The sequence below is a fragment of the Podarcis cretensis genome (assembly GCF_951804945.1).
Source record: "Podarcis cretensis genome assembly, chromosome: 2".
Classification (NCBI taxonomy): domain Eukaryota; kingdom Metazoa; phylum Chordata; class Lepidosauria; order Squamata; family Lacertidae; genus Podarcis; species Podarcis cretensis.
In genome coordinates, this window is record NC_137171.1 from 78,490,530 (window position 1) to 78,513,093 (window position 22,564).

The 22,564-nt window shown below is 41.7% G+C and overlaps 1 protein-coding gene across 2 annotated transcripts in view; it reads left to right on the forward strand.

Moving 5' to 3' along the window:
* The window catches only part of SLC6A1 (solute carrier family 6 member 1), an 82,636-nt gene that overhangs the window by 41,988 nt on the left and 18,084 nt on the right, over nucleotides 1–22,564 (forward strand). For both annotated transcript variants that reach the window (XM_079967294.1, XM_079967295.1), the window contains exons 2-8: nucleotides 12,713–13,140; nucleotides 14,019–14,150; nucleotides 14,961–15,061; nucleotides 18,900–19,009; nucleotides 19,124–19,256; nucleotides 20,533–20,667; nucleotides 21,006–21,109. In XM_079967294.1, coding sequence (XP_079823420.1) covers nucleotides 12,903–13,140; nucleotides 14,019–14,150; nucleotides 14,961–15,061; nucleotides 18,900–19,009; nucleotides 19,124–19,256; nucleotides 20,533–20,667; nucleotides 21,006–21,109 — 953 coding nt within the window. In that variant the 5' untranslated portion in view covers nucleotides 12,713–12,902. The remainder of the gene's footprint in view (nucleotides 1–12,712; nucleotides 13,141–14,018; nucleotides 14,151–14,960; nucleotides 15,062–18,899; nucleotides 19,010–19,123; nucleotides 19,257–20,532; nucleotides 20,668–21,005; nucleotides 21,110–22,564) is intronic.

Here is a 22,564-nt window from a genome sequence, read left to right on the forward strand (position 1 = left end):
CCAGCAAATGTGGCAGGAGGCTAGGCCTTGAGTACACAAGCAGGCTGGTGTCCAATGCATTTGAAATGTTTATTTGTTTGATTAACTTAAGTCTGAGACCCAGAGGAAACCTTCCCTGCTGACAATGCAGCCTTCCATTTGAGTGGCTGCATAAGCGAAGGGAGCTTCCCATTCTCTTGCTACCTAGGATGATCTATTGCAGGCTTCCTCAGCCTCGGCCCTCCAGATGCTTTGGGTCCACAACTCCCATGATCCCCCCCTAGCAGGACCAGTGGTCAGGGATGATGGGAACTGTGGTCTCAAAACATCTGGAGGGCCGAGTTTGAGGAAGCCTGATCTAATGTCTGCATCACACAAGCACTAGCAAATATATTGGTGAACATATATGGTTTTCTAAGGATCTCAATAGTTCAGAGAAACTGGGGGGGGGTGACCCCAAACCAGAGGCAGTCGCTATTTCCAAGCATCTGTGCCAAATTAAGTCATGCTGCTTTTGCACCATTGCATATATTGCCACACTGCCATACTGAGCAAACCAGTTTCATTCTGTAATTCAGCAAAGAGCTTAAAGGGCAAGACTTCTACTCTCTGTCCTGGAGCAGAAATATATTTGCTGAAATGGCATTAGTCTCCTCTGACTAATCATAAACACTCCTATATCTGGTTAACAAGGGCCCAATTGCATGTTATGTTAGACACAACTATTAAAAACCATGTTGAAATTGGTCACTTTTATTTGGAAAAGAAGTCAGCTATGCATCTGGATCACACTCCCAGGCCAGACTGGGGGGCTCACACCCATTTTCCATCCCAAAACTATGGCTCTTATTTTACCCTGAAGGGTGCTGTTCAAAATAAAACTGGCCAACTTAATCGTGCCTTTTTTAAAAAGGATGGTTAATTTAGCATGTAGTTTGGCTCCTAGTGCAAGCTTTCCCTTAAAGTATGAACAGAAAGTTTCTGCTCTCAACCTTCCTGATCAGACTGGAACATATTTTGCCAGTGTGAGAAGTGAGCTACACTCTTCCAAGGTTTAGTTTTTTTCAGGCCTCAGAGTCTGAACTTTGATTTCAGCATTGACAGTGCTGCTCCAAAAGCAGTTCTCAAAACTCTTCTAGTGGCTAGAAATGGAGCACAGCATCACAGTGCAGACAGGATAGCATGACTTCTCCAAATAGCAACTGCTAGCAGCAATGCTAGATATGCTACAGTCTCCTCACTGTCAGAAGCAAAACATTTTGGTCTCCTTCGTATCTCTTCAGCAAATACGACTTATTGGATACTCACTCAGTTCAAAGTGTTAATTGACTTCGGTAGACTTGAAGACAATCAGTTATATGCTAGAAATCAGAGAATTCAGTGATTAAAGAGCAATGTAAAATGTATAAATTTACACTCATGCACATCCTTTAATCTTGAATATGCAACCCACCACAACAGATTTTTCAGTACATTTTCTCCTCATACTCAACTTAAGCCAAATTTTCCAGATAAAACATTATTTCTTTTATTTGGAAAATTCGACTTAAGTTGAGACACAGGTAATCAGCTGACTAGCAACACAATCTTATTACCCAGAATCTTGCTGACACCAAGGCATCTATGAAAAGCTTCATCTTCAGTAGGCATCTTGATCCTCATCCCACTATCTTCCTCGGTTTTCAGAACCATGGAGTAATGGATAGAGAGAACCCCTTAATCTTCACCCAAGCACCCACACTTGGAAGTCAATGTTAAATATTCATTCCTATCTTGGGTATAAGGTAGCTGAAGAGTTAGTTGGCCAAGGGCAGTATGTTCTGTGGTAGATAGGAGCACTACAGCTGGAAAACTATTTGAGAGATGGAAATTAAGAGGAAATGTGTATTTTCAGGATCCCTAAACATTAAATGTTAAAGCTCTTTGCTAAATAACTGTATATGAAACAAACTATCATTTCTGTACTATAGAAGAAAATTTGGCCCATTAATTCTCAGAAGAACCTGCAGTTTACAATCTGAGAATGTACTTTAACAGCATGTGGATCATTTGGCAGGTCAAAAAAACTGAATTCTTTTGTATAATTAACTTGCATTACCCCTTTTTACAAAGCAACTTCAGTTAAATTCCCTGAATTCTCATGTACCTATTTAAATCTCTGTACAACACCAGATTGTAATTCTGGAAGTTTTCTTCTTCTTCTTCCTCTTCTTCTTCTTCTTCTTCTTCTTCTTCTTCTTCTGTTGTATTCTGCAAAGGATTGCTGACACAAAATGAATGCATTCACATCTGAATGCTGGGTAGATTGTATGTGCACTTTGGGACCACTTAGCAAGCACTTGCCAGCCTGATAGCTCAGCTTGTGTTTAAAGCACTGTTCATAGCATCCAGCAAGCAACATCTGCAGAGTGCCTTGCAAGTTATACTGTCATCTGCATATAAATTAAACTGAGAATTTAAAGTGGAGTGTTAGAAACTTCCTTAGGATACAGGCAGGGACTAATAGCAATCAAAGGTTCACACACATTTCAAATTCAAAGTTCCTTCTCTGATGCAATTAAATGTAGCTGATTAGTAATTATCAGGAAAATAATTCACATTAAATATGATATTTATGCTCAAGCTGATAGCTAGATTTCACTCTCCACTTACCATATCATTATTAATAGGATATGTATTATCAACATGGAAAATATATGGAAGATGCCCCAAATCAATATATATTATACAGTGGTACCTCGGGTTACAGCCACTTCAGGTTACAGACTCCGCTAACCCAGAAATATTACCTCGAGTTAAGAACTTTGCTTCAGGATGAGAACAGAAACTGTGCAGCAGCAGCGCAGTGGCAATGGGAGGCCCCATTAGCTAAATTGGTGTTTCAGGTTAAGAACAGTTTCAGGTTAAGAATGGACCTCCAGAACGAATTAAGTTCTTAACCCGAGGTACCACTGTACAGGAATGTACACAGGAAGCTTTGAACCTTTCTTCAGTCTCTAAAAAGCATGGGTAGCATTCAGCTAAGTTTCATTCAGAGTAGGTCTACTCATATAGGTTCATTAATTTCAGTGGGTCTTCTCTGAATAAAACTTAGTTGAATACTGCCACATGTAGAAGAAGGAGAGAAGGAAACAGAGTTAGAAGGAAACATGTTTTGCTTGCTTGCTTCCAGTGGTAACATCACACAACAAAGTTGGGTGAGGATCATTATATTCATTCAAGTTGTTTATATCCTGTTTTCCAGGTGAACATTCTAAAGCAGTTTACACAGAACTTCATATATTAAAGCTATAATAAAAAGGCAGGAGACAAGCTACAGGGGGGGAAAGGCCTTTTGAAAACTCTTTCCCTCAGGCAAAAAATGGTTTGTGAGTAAACCTGTGATGGCAAATTAGGGTGCCAATAAAAAGTTGGCCAAAGAAAGAGGAGGGATGGCTAGGCCAGGCCACTTTTTAGGAGATTAATAATGGCCTGTCTGTTCTGTCTTCTCTCTCTCATTCCTCAGGGCAATATTAGGCAGCTCTGTGGTGGCAGTTGGGAGATGGGAAGCATCCCATCTGAAACACAGGGAGCTAAAGGGTGGACAGCTGTTCCAGCTTGTAAGCTCTTCCCCCCTCAAAAACATGCCTGTTGCTGTTGCAGTTCAAGCTGGTGTGCAGCAGGAGCCCTGTACAGTATTAAGGACACAAAACTCTTCTTAGCACTGCAAATTCTCTTTGCCCTCCTACAAACCAGACTGGGCCAAAGGGCAACCGTTAGGCAGGCTCCATCCACATGCTGCAAGCCTGTCCCCATTTTACATCTGCCAGACTCTGCAGGCTGCTGCATCCCCGCAGCCATAAAAGAGAGGAAGTTATCTTTTTAGTGCTTTGTACTCACCAGAGGGGATGCTCTGTACTATGGTCTAATTTTATTACGGCAATGTTGCCCCTGGAAGTACTGACTTTCTAACATGCTGTTAGGCTACAGGGTGCCATGTCTTGATACAACTTCTATTTTTTTTGGGGGGGGGAGAAGCCTAAGGTTTTGTCTTCCTCTTGTAGGTGGTCAGCCAAGAATGAGCAGCTGCTTTATGACTCATTAAGCCTCTTTTATCTCTCCTATGTATTGGAGGGACAGAAATTATAAGCTCTGGTTTCCTCTTATTTCAGTAGAACAATCTATCTGTGATTCCAGGCACTGTACATACATTATTGGCCATGGAGCTCTGCATCTTGGATGGCAATATGGGTGAGCCAGTGTCCTTCAAGGAACCACCCCAGGGAAAACAGTTCTTAATCCCCATCTTCCAGCAGTCACTAGTCATGAAATACAAGCTAAGCAGTGTCTCTGTTGAGCTAGCCTTGTAAAAGCTGAATAACTTCATTAAGAAAGCATCTAAAGACATACTAAAATATTATTATTATTATTATTATTATTATTATTATTATTATTATTATTTAAATTTGTTTGTCATTTCCCCCCCACAAAAGTGATCCAAAAGAACTAAGTGTTGGGGGGGGGCATTAAATCCAAGCATATTTAAAAGGGACCTGACTCATTGTTGACAGATAAAGTTGTTCCTCTGTAATCTCCTGTTTTCCTAACACAGGGAGGATGTGTAAGTGGATTGAATGATGAGCAGGGTGGAAGAAACTGTAACCACCATCCTTTGGGGTGGGGGCAGGACATTAAACTAAAGGAAGGTTCTTTGGGCTGCAAGCTGGAAACCCTAAACAGACTGAGGGTAGAAACAGCCACTTAATTTTAAAGGCAATGAATGCCTTTGTATAATAATAATAATAATAATAATAATAATAATAATAATAATTTATTATTTATACCCCGCCTATCTGGCTGGGTTTCCCCAGCCACTCTGGGTGGCTTCCAACTGAATATTAAAAACAAAGAGGGCTGCCTTCAGTTGTCTTTTAAAAGTAAAATAGTTGTTTATTGCCTTGACATCTGCTGTATCCCTAACTTACGAAGTGTTTCCTCCATATATTTGAGAGACTGGACTAGCAGTTCCCATTTAAAAAGACAGGACAATATTAATCTAATATTGACAATAGTATTCCTCTGCGGATGCGAAGATGACCTTAATATGAAGAAAACATACAGGCTTTGACTCTCCGTCTTTATGCAAAGTCTTTGCCATTGCTACTTCCCGACCGTGCCTTTAGGCACCAGCTAGCCCAGCTGCAGCTAATAGAAAGAGTCACTCGTGTAGCAGTAAAGCAGCCAACGGGAGTGGAAGCAGTAATTGAATTGCTGTAGAGAGACATGACAGTGAAGCCTGGGGTTTATTTCTGCTAGGAGCTGGAGAGAATCAGGGCAGTCTGAGACAAAGCGTTCATGTAGCCTCAGGAACTAAAGGCCTAGTTTTTCATGGTTCTCAAGACATGCAAAGGTAAAGACCATGTACATTTTTCTAATTTAGGATCTTCCTCATTTCCAACCTAAGATATTAAAAAAAAAAAAAAAAAGATTCTCATGGCTGTCACTAAAGTCTGAAATAGAATCATTTGTAGTTCTTTTTAATCAGTTCCTAGCACCTTGAATCCTGCCAACCTAGCAGTTCGAAAGCACCTCCGGTGCAAGTAGATAAATAGGGACCGCTTACCAGCGGGAAGGTAAACGGCGTTTCCGTGTGCGGCTCTGGCTCGCCAGATGCAGCTTTGTCACGCTGGCCACGTGACCCGGAAGTGTCTCCGGACAGCGCTGGCCCCTGGCCTCTTAAGTGAGATGGGCGCACAACCCCAGAGTCTGTCAAGACTGGCCCGTACAGGCAGGGGTACCTTTACCTTTACCTTTAGCACCTTGAATGCTTCAGGTGGCCACAAGCTTTTCTGTTTGACTTGACTAATAAAAGATTTCAACTTTCAATGGAATTCCATAACCAAATAATACCATTTCAGAAGCCAGTGTTTTGAGTATCTTCCACTTCTGTGCAATGGGTAGATGTGCTGCAGTTATCAGAAATTTTAGTAATTCCTTAAATTTCACTTCCGAATTGTTACCTTCAAACACATTTCTAAGAAGCAACTGAGGGGTAAATTAATTCACTTAAGACTGTCAGCATTTCTGGTCAGCATTTCTTGTGTTAACAGTCAAGCACTCCCACCAAATATATACATGAGTTCTCCTACTCCTGCAATTTCTTCAATTTCTTGAGAAATGCCTGCTTCCATATAACAAAGCTGTACTAGGTTTCTGAACTACCACTGCATTGTTTTAAGAGCATGGACCCTGACGTGTGGACATGTTTGTTTCAGTGGTACAAGTCTTTTCCCAAGCATGTTCATCTAATGTATGACCTAAGTCTGTCTCTCACTGCATCTAATGTTTCCATAGAAAGTCCTAGCAACGTAATGAGTATATTCAACACCATGTCTGTATGACACTGTTCTGTGTCCAAAATTATGTGTTTGAAGGCTGTTGGATATGAGGGGAGACCACAAAAGATGAAACAACTGGTCTTCTGTAATCAACACAACAGGGAAGTAATTTCCATGCAGCTGAGGAAGTGTATGAAAGCTGACTCTGTTGTATAGTAACATCTTTGCTTATACTGGTCAACAGTAAACTACTATTTTAGTTACATTTTCCATCTTACCTTGACTTTTCATCATATCATTATAGACAGGGTTGTTTTAAGGTTTGGCAGCAGTGAATTTCTCAATTTTGTGGCCAATGTAGTTTCAAGTTATTTCACTTCCTGCACACTGGGTTGCTAGTTATTATTTATAAATGATTATTAACACATATCGTGCCAACAAAGGCCCATATAGGAGACAGCATCTTAAAAAGCAGAGACATCACCTTGCCGACAAACGTCCGTATAGTTAAAGCTATAGTTTTCCCAGTAGTGATGTATGGAAGTGAGAGCTGGACCATAAAGAAGGCTGATCGCCGAAGAATTGATGCTTTTGAATTATGGTGCTGGAGGAGACTCTTGAGAGTCCCATGGACTGCAAGAAGATTAAACTGATCCATTCTTAAGGAAATCAGCCCTGAGTGCTCACTGGAAGGACAGATCCTGAAGCTGAGGCTCCAATACTTTGGCCACCTCATGAGAAGAGAAGACTCCCTGGAAAAGACCCTGATGTTGGGAAAGATGGAGGGCACAAGGAGAAGGGGACGACAGAGGACAAGATGGTTGGACAGTGTTCTCGAAGCTACCAGCATGAGTTTGACCAAACTGCGGGAGGCAGTGGAAAACAGGAGTGCCTGGTGTGCTCTGGTCCATGGAGTCACGAAGAGTCGGACACGACTAAACGACTAAAAAACAACAACAACATTAACACATATATTACTACATGTGTTTCCAGGGTGCCTCAAATAATTAAATAAATAAAAATGAAAATAGTACAGTTTAGAAGAGCAGCATAAAGCAGTAGAAGGGCGTATTAGTTTTTTTTTTTACAGAGCTAAGTTTGTAAATGCTAATCTATTATTTGGCTGTGCCTGCCTCTTAAATACATGAATGTGATGACATAATTTATTTATTAAAGTTTATCCTAACCTTCACAGGATTGTATTCCATTCGTTCCTCCTTTTCAGAGCTTTCTGGTGCTTATTTTTCAAGCCCAGCATTATTTTAACATTGTATACAGGGCTGAGTCAATACTAAATGTCCTGTTTTAGTTCTTTCTAGTTGTTAAAAAAGCTTGTGTTGTGTGTTTCAGCAACTCTATCAAAAATTTCACTGTTTTTGTCTAAATCCTGAATATAAAGTGCTACTCACAGGAACTGTGGTGGAAGCCCCAATAAATAACATCTTGGTTTGGTTAAAGATTTTGGTAATAGTGCCATTCTGGAACTAGAGCATTATGCAAAGGAGTTGGACAAAGTTATGCAAAGGTTTTCACATAATTCTCATACCTAATCAATTAAAAATATGGTTTTGCATACTAAAAAATTGTGATTTGGGAGATCTGAGCAAATATTGCACTTATTGCACTTATATTGCACTTATTTTAAACTGGAAAACAAAACTGGAAATCTTGATAACAATGTACTATAAAAAGAAAAAAGAAACACCTCATTTGTGCTTCTAATTTTCATCAGTAGGTGGTGCTAGAAATTTGTGCACTGGCTATTTCAGGCACATTTCTATTATTCAGTGATGCCATTAATCTTTCTCCCAGATAAAGAAACTCACATTCATTTTGGGTATTTTTTACAGGTGTCTCAATATTCTGCACACACAAATCTACACTCCTTTTTGAATTAGATGGTTAGGTTTTAAAAAAATTATTTGGGGGCAGGACAGAATATTCTGAACTCAAATTTGAAAGAAAGGCCCTTAGGGTGAATTTGGGAATGCAAATCATGTGTCATTGCCCCTGAGAATAGGGTAATGCTATTAGCAAATGTTGGTGTTCATGTGGAATCTGAGTACTATAACCTCTTTCCAACAACCCCTCTTTTTTCACATTTACAATTACAATCAAAAAAGTTAAGGAAGGTTATCTTCCCATGTCCTTTACTTCATCAGCATACATAGAGAAATATAACAGTTCCCAAAGAACTGATTCCTACTTGAACTTGTGAATCAGCAATGTTTACAAACCCAGATGACTGCAAGGCAAGTGATGCTCTTTGGAAGGAAAAAAGAAAGAAATTCTTCCATTTCATCAGCTCATCTTTTCATTTTCATCTTAATTGGCTCATCCTTCCATTTTCTTTTTTGTCTGCTTTGTGATCAAATGGAATAAAGGCAAGAAATATCAATTTTTACAAGACAATAAAATAAAATGGAAGTTCACCACAGTAAAGTGAAAATTTAATCTAGTGTGGATTATGATGAGCAAAGGAAGCCCAACACATTGAGGACTACAGAGACCCATGAAAATCTCATAAAATTTGAGCTGGTCCCAGTAAAATGCCTGACTTGTCTTTACAAAGTCTTACTCTACCAGATTCTGTGTATGAAATGGATTTGATTGTGTAATATAATCACAACAAGCAGAGGGGCTTGTACTTCAAATGTAGGTACACACATTTCTAAAAATGCTGGATGCCAGTGACTGAATGCAATGGTGGACAAAGTGCAGGCACGCTAAATTGTTCTTTACCCAGCAGATTCAAAAAGATTCGTCTAAATACAATGCTGCTTCTCTGAGATGCAACTGTAGAATAAAGGGGATAACAGTTTAGCTAAGAATTTATAGAAAAGAGTTCTGATTACTGACATTTTGATTGGAAATAATGGCCAGAAGGCTGTAATTGAAAAGCTAATATATTTGGATTATAATTTATCACTGATGGGTTCCTCATCAGTCATACTGACAGTGCAACAATTGTCCATTAGGCATTCACTGAGCTATTTTTTTAAACCAAAGCTTGCATTCATTATATGCTTCATACTAAATTTTCATTTTATCTTCTAGCTCTTTCAAATAATGAAAGTTGAAATGCATGGGTTACATCCAATGCTGGTCCACTCAGAGTAGACCCGTTGAAATTAATGGACAGAACTAACTTAAGTCTATTAAGTCCAACAGGTCTACTTTGAGGAGAGCTTAGTTGGATACTAGCCTATGGGTCCGTGTTCTATTTAAAAAAGTTTTAGTTTCATTGCTATAGTTTTCATTGCTATAGGCAGCTACTGTGCAGTCCATTGTAAAATATAAATATTTGGTGGTTTGGGTTTTTTTGCATGGGAGTTATCTGAAAGGGCAACAAGGTAAAATACCTTGGGAGGACTCTCCTTTGATGGAGGTTTCTAAGCAGACATTAGATGGCCATCTGCCAGGGATGCTTTAGTTGAGATTCCTGCATTGTATGAGGTTGGACTAGATGACCCTTGGGCTCCCTTCCAACTCAACGATTCTGTGATTCCATTAGTACACAGTGTGACAAAGGTATCATAAAAATAATGTGATCATTATAAACCGCTAGCTGAAATGATCACAACATTTGTGATCATTTCAGCTTCTGATTATGATGGTTCTCTCTGCCTTGTCTTGGTTCATTTACCTGAAATGTGTACTACAAAAGCAATTATTAATGCCATTAAACAATATTGTATTATCGTAACCATAAAGTATACTTGTTGGCATGCATATTGCCTGTTTGTTTTTCTTCAAAGAAATCCAGCAGCGATCAAGGGAACATGCAAGTTAAGGTGCAAAGTTAGACCTGAATCCTAAGAAGGTTTCCCTTTGTTTCTTATGTTGTTCAAGTAAGAATAGCATTATGACCAATTCACAGAGGAAAATAATTGCACCCTGCATTCAGATACTTGGGACACATCTGAATGGTGTCCTAGCGGTATGGGAGCAGCTTTCTAGGGAGCGGTTCCCACAACCCCATAAGGAGAACAGTCATAGTTCAGTGGCAAAGCACAGGCTCTGCATGCAAAGGATCCCAGGCTCAGACCTTGGCATCTTCAGGTAGGCCCAAGAAAGACTCGATTTAAATCCTATTGAGCCACTGTCATTCATAGTAGATAATACTGATCTAAATCGGTCAAAGTTCTGACTTAGTATAAGACAGCTTCCTTGCCTTAAACAGTCCATAAAGTGTAATGATTTGCTAACCCTTTAAAATCCAACCTTTGAGAAAAGATTAAAGGTTTTATTGTTTATTTATTTGATTTATCAAGTATTTGATTTATTTTTTGTTTATATGGTTAAACCACCTACCGTATTTTTCGCACCATAACACTCACTTTCTAGGAGGAAAAAAGTAATGGGAAATGTCTGTGCGTGTTATGGAGCGAATGCTTACGGATGGCGGGGGGATCTGCTGCAGTCAGCAGAGGATCCATGGTTCCCCTTCCTTCCCTCCTCCGTGGCTCGCTTTGAAACAGCAAAGGAGGAGAAGAGCCGCTGAGTGGGGAGGAGAGAGGGACAGAGAGCCTGCTTCTGCAAAGGAGCAAAGCGGGAGAGGAGAGGAGCCGCTTACACGAGTCCGGAGCTGTTTTTTTCAGTGAGCCAGGGAGGAGGGAGAGAACAGCTCGCTAAATAGCAGCAATTTTTTTTCGCAAGCGGGCTCTCTGTCCCTTCTCCTCCCCACTCAGCTGGCTAAATAGTAGCAAAGTTTTTCAGGGAGCCGGGAGGAGGGAGCTCTTTTTTTCAGCGAGCTGGGGAGGAGGGAGAGAATAGCTCGCTAAATAGCAGCAAATTTTTTCGCAAGCAGGCTCTCTGTCCCTTCTCCTCGCCACTCAGCTGGCTAAATAGCAGCAAAGTTTTTCAGCGAGCTGGGGAAGAGGGAGAGAAGCAGAGCCTTTAAAGGAGCAAAGCGGGAGAGGAGAGGAGCCTTCTCTTATACCCCTCTTCTGCATTATTAACAGCATCCTTCTCCACCCACCCCACGCGTGCACCTTGTCCTTTGAGTGCTTTTCCTTCCCTCCCCACTTAAAACGTGGTTACAAAGCACGGATCCACATGGATCCTCAGGATTTTTGCACTGGGTCACCCCAAATTCACCATCAGATCACATAGCATGTCCATGGCTACAGCTTGCACCAAAAAAACCACACACCCACTGTTGCCTGGGGCCGCAGTGGTGCAAAAATGTGGTTACAAAGCACGGATCCACATGGATCCTCAAGATTTTTGCATTGGGCTACCCCAAATTCACCGTCAGATAACATGTCTGTGGCCACAGCATGAACCACAAAAATCATACATCCACTGTTTCGTTTAGAATATTTTTTTTCTTGTTTTCCTCCTCTAAAAACTATGTGCGTGTTATGGTCGGGTGCGTGTTATGGTGCGAAAAATACGGTAATTCATAAGAAAGCTATTGTGATGGTGGTGGTGGGCACTAAAAAAGTACAACCACCATTGATAAAATCATAACTAGAACCAAATGACTAACAATAAACAGAATTAATTATCTAAAACATTTGAGAAATTAAAATGTTTTCAACAGATGACAAAACATCAGAATTGTAGGTGTCCATCTCAATAAGATCAGTGCCACGCTGAAACCCTTGAAATCAAGTATAAGATAAAGGAATGTGTGGCTTCTCTAGATGATCACAGTGATCTGGCTGGTGTATAAGGCAGTCTTTCAGGTAACCTGTTCCTTTAAACACAAATAACAATACCTTGATCTTAGTCATTGCAGTTTCCAGTAATATGCTAATGCAGAGCTATTCCAGGGTGCAGCATTCAGCACCATCTGTAATTTCTGAACCAACCTCAAGGGTAGGTCCATGTAGAGCACACAATAGTAGTCCCATCTAAAGGTTACTAAGGCCTGCAACACTATGGCCAAACTCTCCCTGCCCAGAAACAGCCATAGCTGGATTACCAGCCAATGCTGGAAGGAAGCATTTCTGACCACTGAGGAAACGTCTACCTCCCAAGCTATGTACATTCTCCTTCGGGAAGGGAACAACCCCATTAAGAACAGGCAACTGGTCTATTTCCTGAACCTGGGAGCCCCTCACCCACAAAGGCCTTTCGTCTTCATTTTATGATGGCTACTTCCTCATGTGTTTTTTCTTAATAACTTTTTTTAAAAACTGAGTGTAATTTTGAAGAACATAGTGTTGTGCATTTATCCGTGCATCATTTGTTTTGTGAATTGTTGGGTGTTGACAAATGTCATGAGTTAAACTCCCACTCATTCCAAGAAGGACTCCTATATTTAGATAAAAAGTACACTTTCATGGCTGGTTGTGATCAAGGGCACAATCTGAAAATACATTCAAGTTACTGAAAGGATTTGAATTTAACTGTGATCGTTTCTGTGTAAGGCCCAATTTAAAAAGTCTCCTGGTCTTGTTTTGCAGATCAATACGGACACCTATTACAAAATACCTGTTTGGATTTTAACACACTCAAGCATCACCTCCACTGATATTTTAACAACCCCATCAAGCTTTGGTTGGGTAGTCAACAGCCGCAAAGCTGCTGTCCACGTGGACTGGTGCTGACATTTCTCGTCCAGCTGCGAGAGCCTCTCCATCTAAACCTAGAGACATGGCAACAAATGGAACAAAAGTAGCTGATGGACAAATCTCCACAGAACTCAGTGATGCCTCAATCACCAATGACAAGCCTAAGACACTGGTGGTCAAGGTGCAGAAGAAAAAAGGAGATATTCCAGACAGAGACACCTGGAAGGGGAAATTTGACTTTCTTATGTCCTGTGTTGGCTATGCGATTGGCTTAGGAAATGTTTGGCGGTTTCCATACCTTTGTGGGAAAAATGGAGGAGGTACTGAGTTCAGTTTATGTAATTAAGTGCTAAATATTTTTGATCAGAATCCACTACTTCCTGTTAATCTTACAAGACCAGCAGCAGAGAAGGGAGAGCAGGCTGAAGTTCTTAACACAGGTCTTTCAAACTGCATGATAATGCTTTTTGGAAGGGCATGCTAAACAGATTTTACTACTTGCACACTGGATTCCTTGGCCATGATAGGTGATCACTTCAGTGAAAGATGACTATCTATTTTGAGTTCCCATATGGTTGGTTTGGAGGGCAGCAGAACACTTTCCCTATTATCCATTTGGAGGAGAGCAAAGAGGCTCACAGAGACTGCTCTGCTTATTCTTTGCCTCGTCCCATTCAGAGTGCCACCATGATATACTATTATACTCGGTGGCGGCCAAAGCAGCTAGGTTTTAGAAAAAGGATATGCCTTGTGTACTATGAGAACATCTGCTTTTGCCTTTAACAGGAAAGCAGTCTCTTCCAGACTAAGTATGGCACCAAAAAGCCAGGTTCAGCAGCCAGGTCAAGGTTATGTCAGGGTGCTCAGTAGTGAGAGTAGCTCCTTCTTGCTGCAACACAAAGCAAGACCCTCCTGGTGGTATTAACTGCTGGTAAAGACTGTCTGCTCCTATCAAAAACAATGAGGCAGAAACTCATCTGCAAATATTCTTTGTAACATGTGACTCAGCTCACACTGCAAAACAGCAAAGCATATCCCTAACCATGCATACGATTAGGGCAATAGTATCAGAGATCTAGAGCAAAATAGTGTTCATTTGCTTTCTGCTTCATTTAAAGGAAAAATGAATGTTGAATTCTTGCTTAATGATACATATGTTGGTTTTCAGTATAATTGCTCATTTTTTGTATCCTTTCAGGAGCATTCCTGATTCCATATTTCCTTACTTTAATTTTTGCTGGAGTTCCCCTGTTTCTTTTGGAATGTTCGCTTGGGCAATACACATCCATAGGAGGTCTTGGAGTTTGGAAGCTTGCTCCAATGTTCAAAGGTACAGTGTTGAGTTAAATACATTGCTATTAATACCATAGTAGGTGTTAACATTCAGGTCATTCTTTGATCAATTTAATACTGGCCCACTTTTTCTAGACTAAGAATTCAAAGTTATTTAAGTATATTAAAAGATGCACCAAACCAATACATATTTATTGCAAAAGAAATAATAAAATGATGTTTACATAACTCTGAAATTGCACTTTTACAACAAGCCAGTGTAAACTCTGTCTATATGAGAAAAATAGACCGAATAACCAGGTAGTTCTGCAATTTAATCCCAGGCATCTCCAACCTTTATCCTATTTTTCTTTCCATACACATCTCTTGACTATGGCAAGTGTTGCAATGTATTATCCTCAGTCTCAATTTCTCAGTATATTGTTTTCCAGCTGTAGGCTGGCTAAACATTCAGAACCCTTATTTCATTTGGCAACAGAACACTGCTTTCTAAAGATGCACTCGCTTTCCTTTGCCCAACAACCCTAATTTGCTTACTTGTAGTGCACATAGTGACATTTATTGTGATATCTCTTCCCCCTTCGTGTGGCTGCTCCCTGCCCATAGCAAAAGGGTTATCTGACTTTGTAGAAACATAAACTGAAAGTGTAGGTTTTTTTGTGCTGCTCTTCAACCCTCATTAAGAAGACTGGTACCTCAAACTGCAGTTCACGTAACCACTACACATAGCAATTTTATCTTATTTAGGTTTACATCCCTCCAAATGTACTTATTATTGTTATATTCTGAAACTCTACTGCTAAGAATATGAATCCTAAAATGCTCTGATATGCTTTTCTCCCTATAGGTGTGGGATTAGCTGCTGCTGTCCTGTCCTTCTGGCTTAATATTTACTACATTGTGATTATTTCCTGGGCCATATATTACTTATACAACTCTTTCACCACAGTAAGTGATCTTTCTTCTCATGTTTAGAAAACCCTCATTACAGCTCAGCTGACCTACTTTAAAATAATAATAATGATAACATAGGGGAGTTTTGCCCCCCTGCTCACTCCTCTCATCAATCTCCCACCAACTTCTTCACAAGTTACTTTACTTGCTGAATGATCTACCTAATGGACAAATCATTTCAGCTTCTCCTTTCTGTTGCATAGGGAAATGATTTAAATTGGGTGAACTTGAAAACTGGAGAACAACAGTTGTGTATGGACATAGATTAGGACCTAATAGCATTGCTAGGAAGTCATGCTGGTTCCTTGACCACTAAAAGTTCCACCCATAGCATTTTGAGATTCTATTATTCCAACAGGTATTATAATGTTTTGGTCCATAAAACACATCGTGGCAACATACTGGCGTAATATATAACTTTAATTTCCAGAGGCAGCCAGAAGTTCATATAGCAATGGCCTTCCTCTATTCCACAGGTCCATATATTTATTTTTAACTATTTCTTTACTGTCTCTCACATCAACCTTGAGGTGGAATACAACTATTTCAAAACTTTAGGGCATGTTCATGTACAACCAACTACACCACCCTGCCTACCGAATGATGGTGGCAAAGAAAGCTTACTTCTCCACTACCATCACATCTGCAAGTAGCCACCCAAAAGAGTTTTTTCACGTGGTGAATGGTGTTGTGTGTTTTTTTGCTTAATCTGGACAAGCTTCTTGAAGAAGTGTAGCCGACCACCTGCCCCCTTGACTCTTACACATCTTATCTTCTTAGAGTGAGCCATAGAAGGTTAATTAGGTGGGCCTAGGGAGGGACGCAGGTGGCGCTGTGGGTTAAAGCCTCAGCGCCTAGGACTTGCCGATCGAAAGGTCGGCGGTTCGAATCCCTGCGGCGGGGTGCGCTCCCGCTGCTCGGTCCCAGCGCCCGCCAACCTAGCAGTTCGAAAGCACCTCCGGGGGCAAGTAGATAAATAGGGACCGCTTACCAGCGGGAAGGTAAACGGCGTTTCCGTGTGCGGCTCTGGCTCGCCAGAGCAGCGATGTCACGCTGGCCACGTGACCCGGAAGTGTCTCCAGACAGCGCTGGCCCCTGGCCTCTTAAGTGAGATGGGCGCACAACCCCAGAGTCTGTCAAGACTGGCCCGTACGGGCAGGGGTACCTTTACCTTTTTAGGGAGTGATTAATGCTTTACTGAAAGTGGCATTGGTTGGTTCCCTCCTTAAGAAGACCTCCCTGCACCCCGGGACCATACCCTTGATATGCTTGAGAAGGTAGTGGTGGTCCAACTTCAGGGATGCTAGGAGGAAACCAATTCCTTGGATCCATTCCAATCTGGCCTCAGGCCTGACCGTGGCACTATAACTGCCTCGGTTGCCCTAGTTCAGGGGTCTGCAACCCGCGGCTCCGGAGCCGCATGTGGCTCTTTTACACCTTTGCCGTGGCTCCGGGGCGGATACTAGTGAGGGGAGGAGGCGCATTGTGCGCCCCGACACTCCCCACTGTGGCGGGCGCTGTACTGGCTGTGACGTCGCATGGGGGCGGTGCGTGCGTTAGTCATGCACCGTCCCGACGTCACCTTCCCACCCGCCCGCTACATTGTAAGGGACATGTATGCTGGTCACTGCATTGAAAGGGGGCATGTACGCTGGTCACTGTTTTGAAGGGGAGTGAAGAACACACACACACAAAAAGGTAACTTGTTAATTTAACATTTATTTCTATGAGGAGGAGTAATTCTGAGGGGTCAAACAAAGAAATAATAAAAAAGTGACAAAAAAGTTATTTTTATAATGACGAGTTTTGCGGCTCCCAGTTTTTTTTTCTTCGGAAACGGGTCCAAGTGGCTCTTTTTGTCTTAAAGGTTGCAGACCCCTGCCCTAGTTGATCACATTTTTGAAGAGAAAAATAGAGGGTATGTGACCCTGCTAATTCTCAATCTTTTAGCAGCTTTTGATACTGTTGGCCACAATATCACTCTGGAGCATCTCAGGGAGGTTGGGGGCACTGTACTTCAGTGGTTCTACTCCTACCTCCAGGACCATTTCCAGAAAGTCATTATGAGAGGCTACTATTTGGTGTCATGGAAGTTTTCTGTGGTTTCCCACAGGGTCCCATCTTGTCTCCCACGTTATTTAATGTCTACATGAAGTCTCTGGGAGTTGTCATCAGGAGATTTGGAGTGAAGTGTCCTTAATTTGTAGATGACTCCCAGCACTATCTCTTTGTTCGAACTGAATCAGGAGAGACAGTTGAGATGTTAAACCTGTGCTTGGAGACAGTGACGGGCTGGATGTGAGCCAATAAATTGAAGCTGAATTCAGAAAATTCAGAGCTGTTATGCATCCTGAGTTCTCACATCCAGGAGCTGGAAAGGACAGCCTGTTCTGGGTGGGTTGCACTTCCATGGAAGGAGAAGGTCCACAGTTTAAGGGTTCTTCTGGATTCTGCTTGTCAGTGGAGGCTCAACTGGCCTAAGAGGCTAGGAGTCCATTTTTCCAGCTCTGGCTGGACCACAAGCTGCAGCTCCTTTTGGACAGAGATGATTTGGATATAGTATTCCAGGTTCTGGTAATTTTCAAACTGGATTATTACAAGGAACTCTATATGCGACTGCCTTTGAAGATGGCTTGGAAACTTCAATTGGTCCAAAAATGCAGCAGCCAGATGGCTGGCTGGGGTTCCATTTAGATTTCACACAACCCATGTTTTAAAACAGCTGCATAAGTCCAGTACAGCCATAGCCTAGTTGCATGGGCAGCAGGAATGGATGTGTCGGTCTTGTTCTGGTTAATTTGTCTTTTGCATGTGTTCACCAATACATGTATTCTATCCAGTATCTGTGTGCATTTCCCCCTGCACAGATTTAATATTTTAACAATTAAAAGTGCCTCAAGTGCTGGCTTTAACACATTTTCTCCCTCTTTTTTAAACAGGTACTAGCTGTCTGCAGCAGCTAGAAAGCATAGCTGCTGTCATACCCATTGAAAATTTGGCCAGAGCTGTCCCTGGGATTGACAGCACAAGATTGATGGCTTCCTCCATGGGTTCATAGGGGCAGCCATACATTTTTCATATGAAGTCCTTGGAATGGATGACACATAATCACATCCTGTCAGCCCAAGGGGCTTTTCTGACCCCCATCTTCAATGCAAGTGGTGTGAGTTGTGCTTTCCAGAGGCTCCAGGTGGCTAGCAGGCTAGCACCTGCTGTTATAAAGTGTGTTAAAGTCAGGCCTCAATCAACCTCACACAGATTTGTTGTGGTGCAGAATTCCTACAGAGACCTGCAATCTGATTGTTTCAGGATGCGCTTGCCTAGGAATTCACAACCAACACATTCCTAATGGACCCATAAAGTGGTAGAGCAAGGCCCAAACTCTTTTTGGCAGCCTCCACCAGAATAAGGTACAAAATGGGTCTGAGAGAAAAGTCTAGTAGGAAAAGAAACACTCAACTCAAGTTAAAAAAGAAAAAGAAAGCATGTTTAGTTCTTCCTAATTGTGAAGAGTAAATCAAATGCTGGAAAAAGATTAGATTAGTGCCACTCTTCATGTCCAATAATGTACTGTGTGTCTTCAGAAGTATGCATATAAAAATGTAAGTCAAGAACATTTAAGAGACAAAAGTTACAACAGAATATAATTCTAGACAGGCATGAACCCTGTGGAAGCTTAATGCCCTGAAAAATTGGAACCAGCTTAGTTTTAACATTGGCTATCATTTCTAAGCAAGCGTGATATACTAGCTGTTAGCTCCTAAGATGACTTTAAAAACACTGATGTTTTTATTCTTCTCTCCCCATCCTTTATCCTTGCCTTTTTAATTAGAATCTTCCATGGAGACACTGTAACAATCCCTGGAACACAGACCACTGTTTCTCAAATTATAGTATAGCCAATACCACCAACATGACAAGTGCTGTTTTGGAATTCTGGGAGTAAGTTGAGAAAAATCTTTTCCTCATCCCAATGAATATGTTCAGTTAATTTCTTACTAGATGTATAAGGTCCGCTAAGTTCAAGAAATTTATACATCTCCTCTTTGATTTTAGACGTAACATGCACCAAATGACAGATGGATTGGAAAAACCAGGCCAGATCCGTTGGCCACTAGCAATTACTCTAGCAATTGCCTGGATTTTAGTGTATTTCTGCATCTGGAAGGGGGTAGGCTGGACAGGAAAGGTAAGAATATGTTCTAAAAGCCTGTGCATTGTAATCAGAGTCAGCATAGAATTCTAAAGCTTCAAAATAGACTTGCTGATACATCCTTCCATGAGATATGAATGTTAATGCCCTTTTTAAAACTCTTTGGATACCCCTGTAAATTACTAGACGGATAGCGGTGCTAGTCTGTTGCAGCAAAAAACATAAAGACTCTTCCAACACCATTAATATTAACAAATTTTATTATGGCACAAACTTTCATAAACTTGGATAAAACATGCAAGCTTTAAAGGCGCGACAAAATTATTGTTTTCTGCTGTAAATTGTATTTCAAGCATGTATATATATATTCCATTACTGTACAAATTGAATTTTTAAGTTTTTTTAAAGTGAGTAGTAGTTAAAGGTAAAGGACCCCTGGACGGTTAAGCCCAGTCAAAAGTGACTATAGGGTTGCGGCGCTCATGTCGCTTTCAGGCCAAGGGAGCCAGCATTTGTCCACAGACAGCTTTCTGGGTCATGTGGCCAGCATGACTAAAATGCTTCTGGCACAACGAAACACCGTGACGTAAGCCAGAGCACACGGAAACACTGTTTACCTTCCCGCCAACCCAGCAGTTTGAAAGCACGCCGGTGCAAGTAGATAAATAGGTACTGCCGTGGCGGTAAAAGTGAGTAAGAGCAGAGTTAACTATAAAAGGTGGAGGGTGGCAATCCATACAAGAGAACCAAGCATGGGCATGTCTAGCAAGGAGGGGATTGTGTAGCCCTGTGCTTAACATGCAATAAGAAAGAGCAGAGTACTGTTGCATCTGTCTCAGATGGGGGCAGTGGAAACTTTTTCAGTTCGAGGGCCACATTTCCTTCTTAGTAACCTTTTTTGGGCGTGGCCACATGCTAATCGTGGGTGAGACCAGAGGCAAAAGTAGGCAGAGCAACTAATATGAATTTTACCTTCTCTCAGTAAGCTAGTTTCTACACACACTGTCGCACACCTCCTCTGTCCTCCATCCAGGCAAGCAGTAAGTATTGCAGCCAGGCAAAAACACTCAAGGAGGGTGCAAAGCAGGGCTTACAAGAGGAGTGGCTGGGATGGGAGTGTGGCCTAGGAAGAGTCGGGAGGGCCTAGCATGAAAGTCTGAAGGACGGCACTTGGTCCCTAGGCCTGAACTTCCCATCCCTAGTCTTAGATTCAGATGTGTACAGCATCACCACGTTTATTTCCCCTGTATTTCTTAAACCTCAGTGTTAAACTCATTGCTTCTAACGCTACGCACCCCATTCTTTGTTTCAGGTAGTGTACTTCTCTGCCACGTATCCATACGTCATGTTGATTATCTTGTTCTTCCGTGGAGTAACATTACCTGGAGCAAGAGAAGGCATTTTATTCTATGTAACTCCTAAATTTGAGAAGCTCTCCGACTCTGAGGTAAGCATTCAGGCCTGGTAACCTAATAATCCTATGGGGAGGAGTTCAAGTGATGCACTCTTCTGATCATTCTGTTGGAGCAAGTGTTTCTGCATGCCACATTAAAACCCCCTCTGCTCTCCTCCCCATGTGGTGTTCTGGGGTTTCTCCTGTCCCACCAGAGCCTGTTCCACCAGGCATGTTGCACTAGCAGGAACCCTTGTACTGATTTCTGGGCCATTTGTAGTAGTATTGCTCATATTGTCATTGCACGTTCATTATTTATTATCACCTGTTTGTAACTATATATAAACTACCAATCATAGCCATGTGGACCTGTCTTTGTCCTTTATGACTAGGTATGGCTGGATGCTGCCACACAGATCTTTTTCTCCTATGGTCTGGGTCTTGGCTCATTGATTGCTCTTGGAAGTTACAACCCTTTCAACAACAATGTTTACAGGTAAAGCAGTTACCATTCTTTAGTAGCCTAGATTCCTAGATACTGCAGATAGGGAATATTTGATACAATTCACAGGGCACAAACATAATCCCCCAGAAGCTGAAAGGGAACGATTCTCTCCTACTGCACACAGAGCACATGGTGTTTCCAGATTCCTCCCATACTGGAGGAGCAGCTGTATTGTTCAAGGAGAGATCCTCATGAGATGCAAAGTGGGCAACATCATTCCTTCTAATACTTCATTTGGATGTTTTGGTCCCTATCTGTTTTGGCAGCAAAATGAAGCCACTCAAAAGTATTAGTAGTGGTTTCTACATTTTAAAAAAAGGTTCTCAGCAAGGACCTACATTCAGTGTGGCTTCCACCAAGACCTATGCTTCATTTGGGGTTAGAGAGGAATATGAAGAAATATCTTAAAGGTAAAGGTAAAGGTACCCCTGCCCGTACGGGCCAGTCTTGACAGACTCTGGGGTTGTGCGCCCATCTCACTTAAGAGGCCAGGGGCCAGCGCTGTCCGGAGACACTTCCGGGTCACGTGGCCAGCGTGACATTGCTGCTCTGGCGAGCCAGAGCCGCACACGGAAACGCCGTTTACCTTCCCGCTGGTAAGCGGTCCCTATTTATCTACTTGCACCCGGAGGTGCTTTCGAACTGCTAGGTTGGCAGGCGCTGGGACCGAGCAGCGGGAGCGCACCCCGCCGCAGGGATTCGAACCGCCGACCTTTCGATCGGCAAGTCCTAGGCGCTGAGGCTTTAACCCACAGCGCCACCTGCGTCCCAGAAATATCTTATTGAGACCCTAAATTGATCTGCTTCTAACTCTCAGCATTTATATGAGAGGATGACTAAACTATGTAACAATAAAGCAATTCAGATGGATCTGGCAACTTTTTGCATTATATAGCATAGCTGGGAGAGATTTCAGGTGAATAAGATAGATTTAAAGTATCTCTTTTCCTCCCCCCCCCCCCTCATCCTGACATCTTCCCTTCTTTCTGTGAGTCCTGAACAGCCCTATAAGAATTGCTCAAACTCTGAACAGGAGCACTTTTGTTAGGTGCTGCAACATATTGCTGCAGAGCCCCACTTTTAATGTCAGAATATCAAACTTCCCGATTTGCAGGCTCTTGGGAACTGGGATGTCTAGGGCAGTAAGACTACCTTGGCAAGTCTCAATATTCCTGAGCAAAATTTGTTCAGCTAGCTCATATCAGTGTAATGTCCATTAGTACTTTCCCCTGCAAAACAGACACAGTGCTTAATAAGAGACAGACCAACGAAAGGCTTCTTTGTCAAATGAAGAAACTGATAATTTTTGTATTTAAAAAGTTAATCCTACATATACAGAGTTATAATACAGTATCATAAGCCTTAAACAATTTGCCCTGTCAACAGGAATGTTGCTTGAAATCCTGACTTTGGACAGTTTTATTGCCCTCTTCTCTCTCTGTCTCT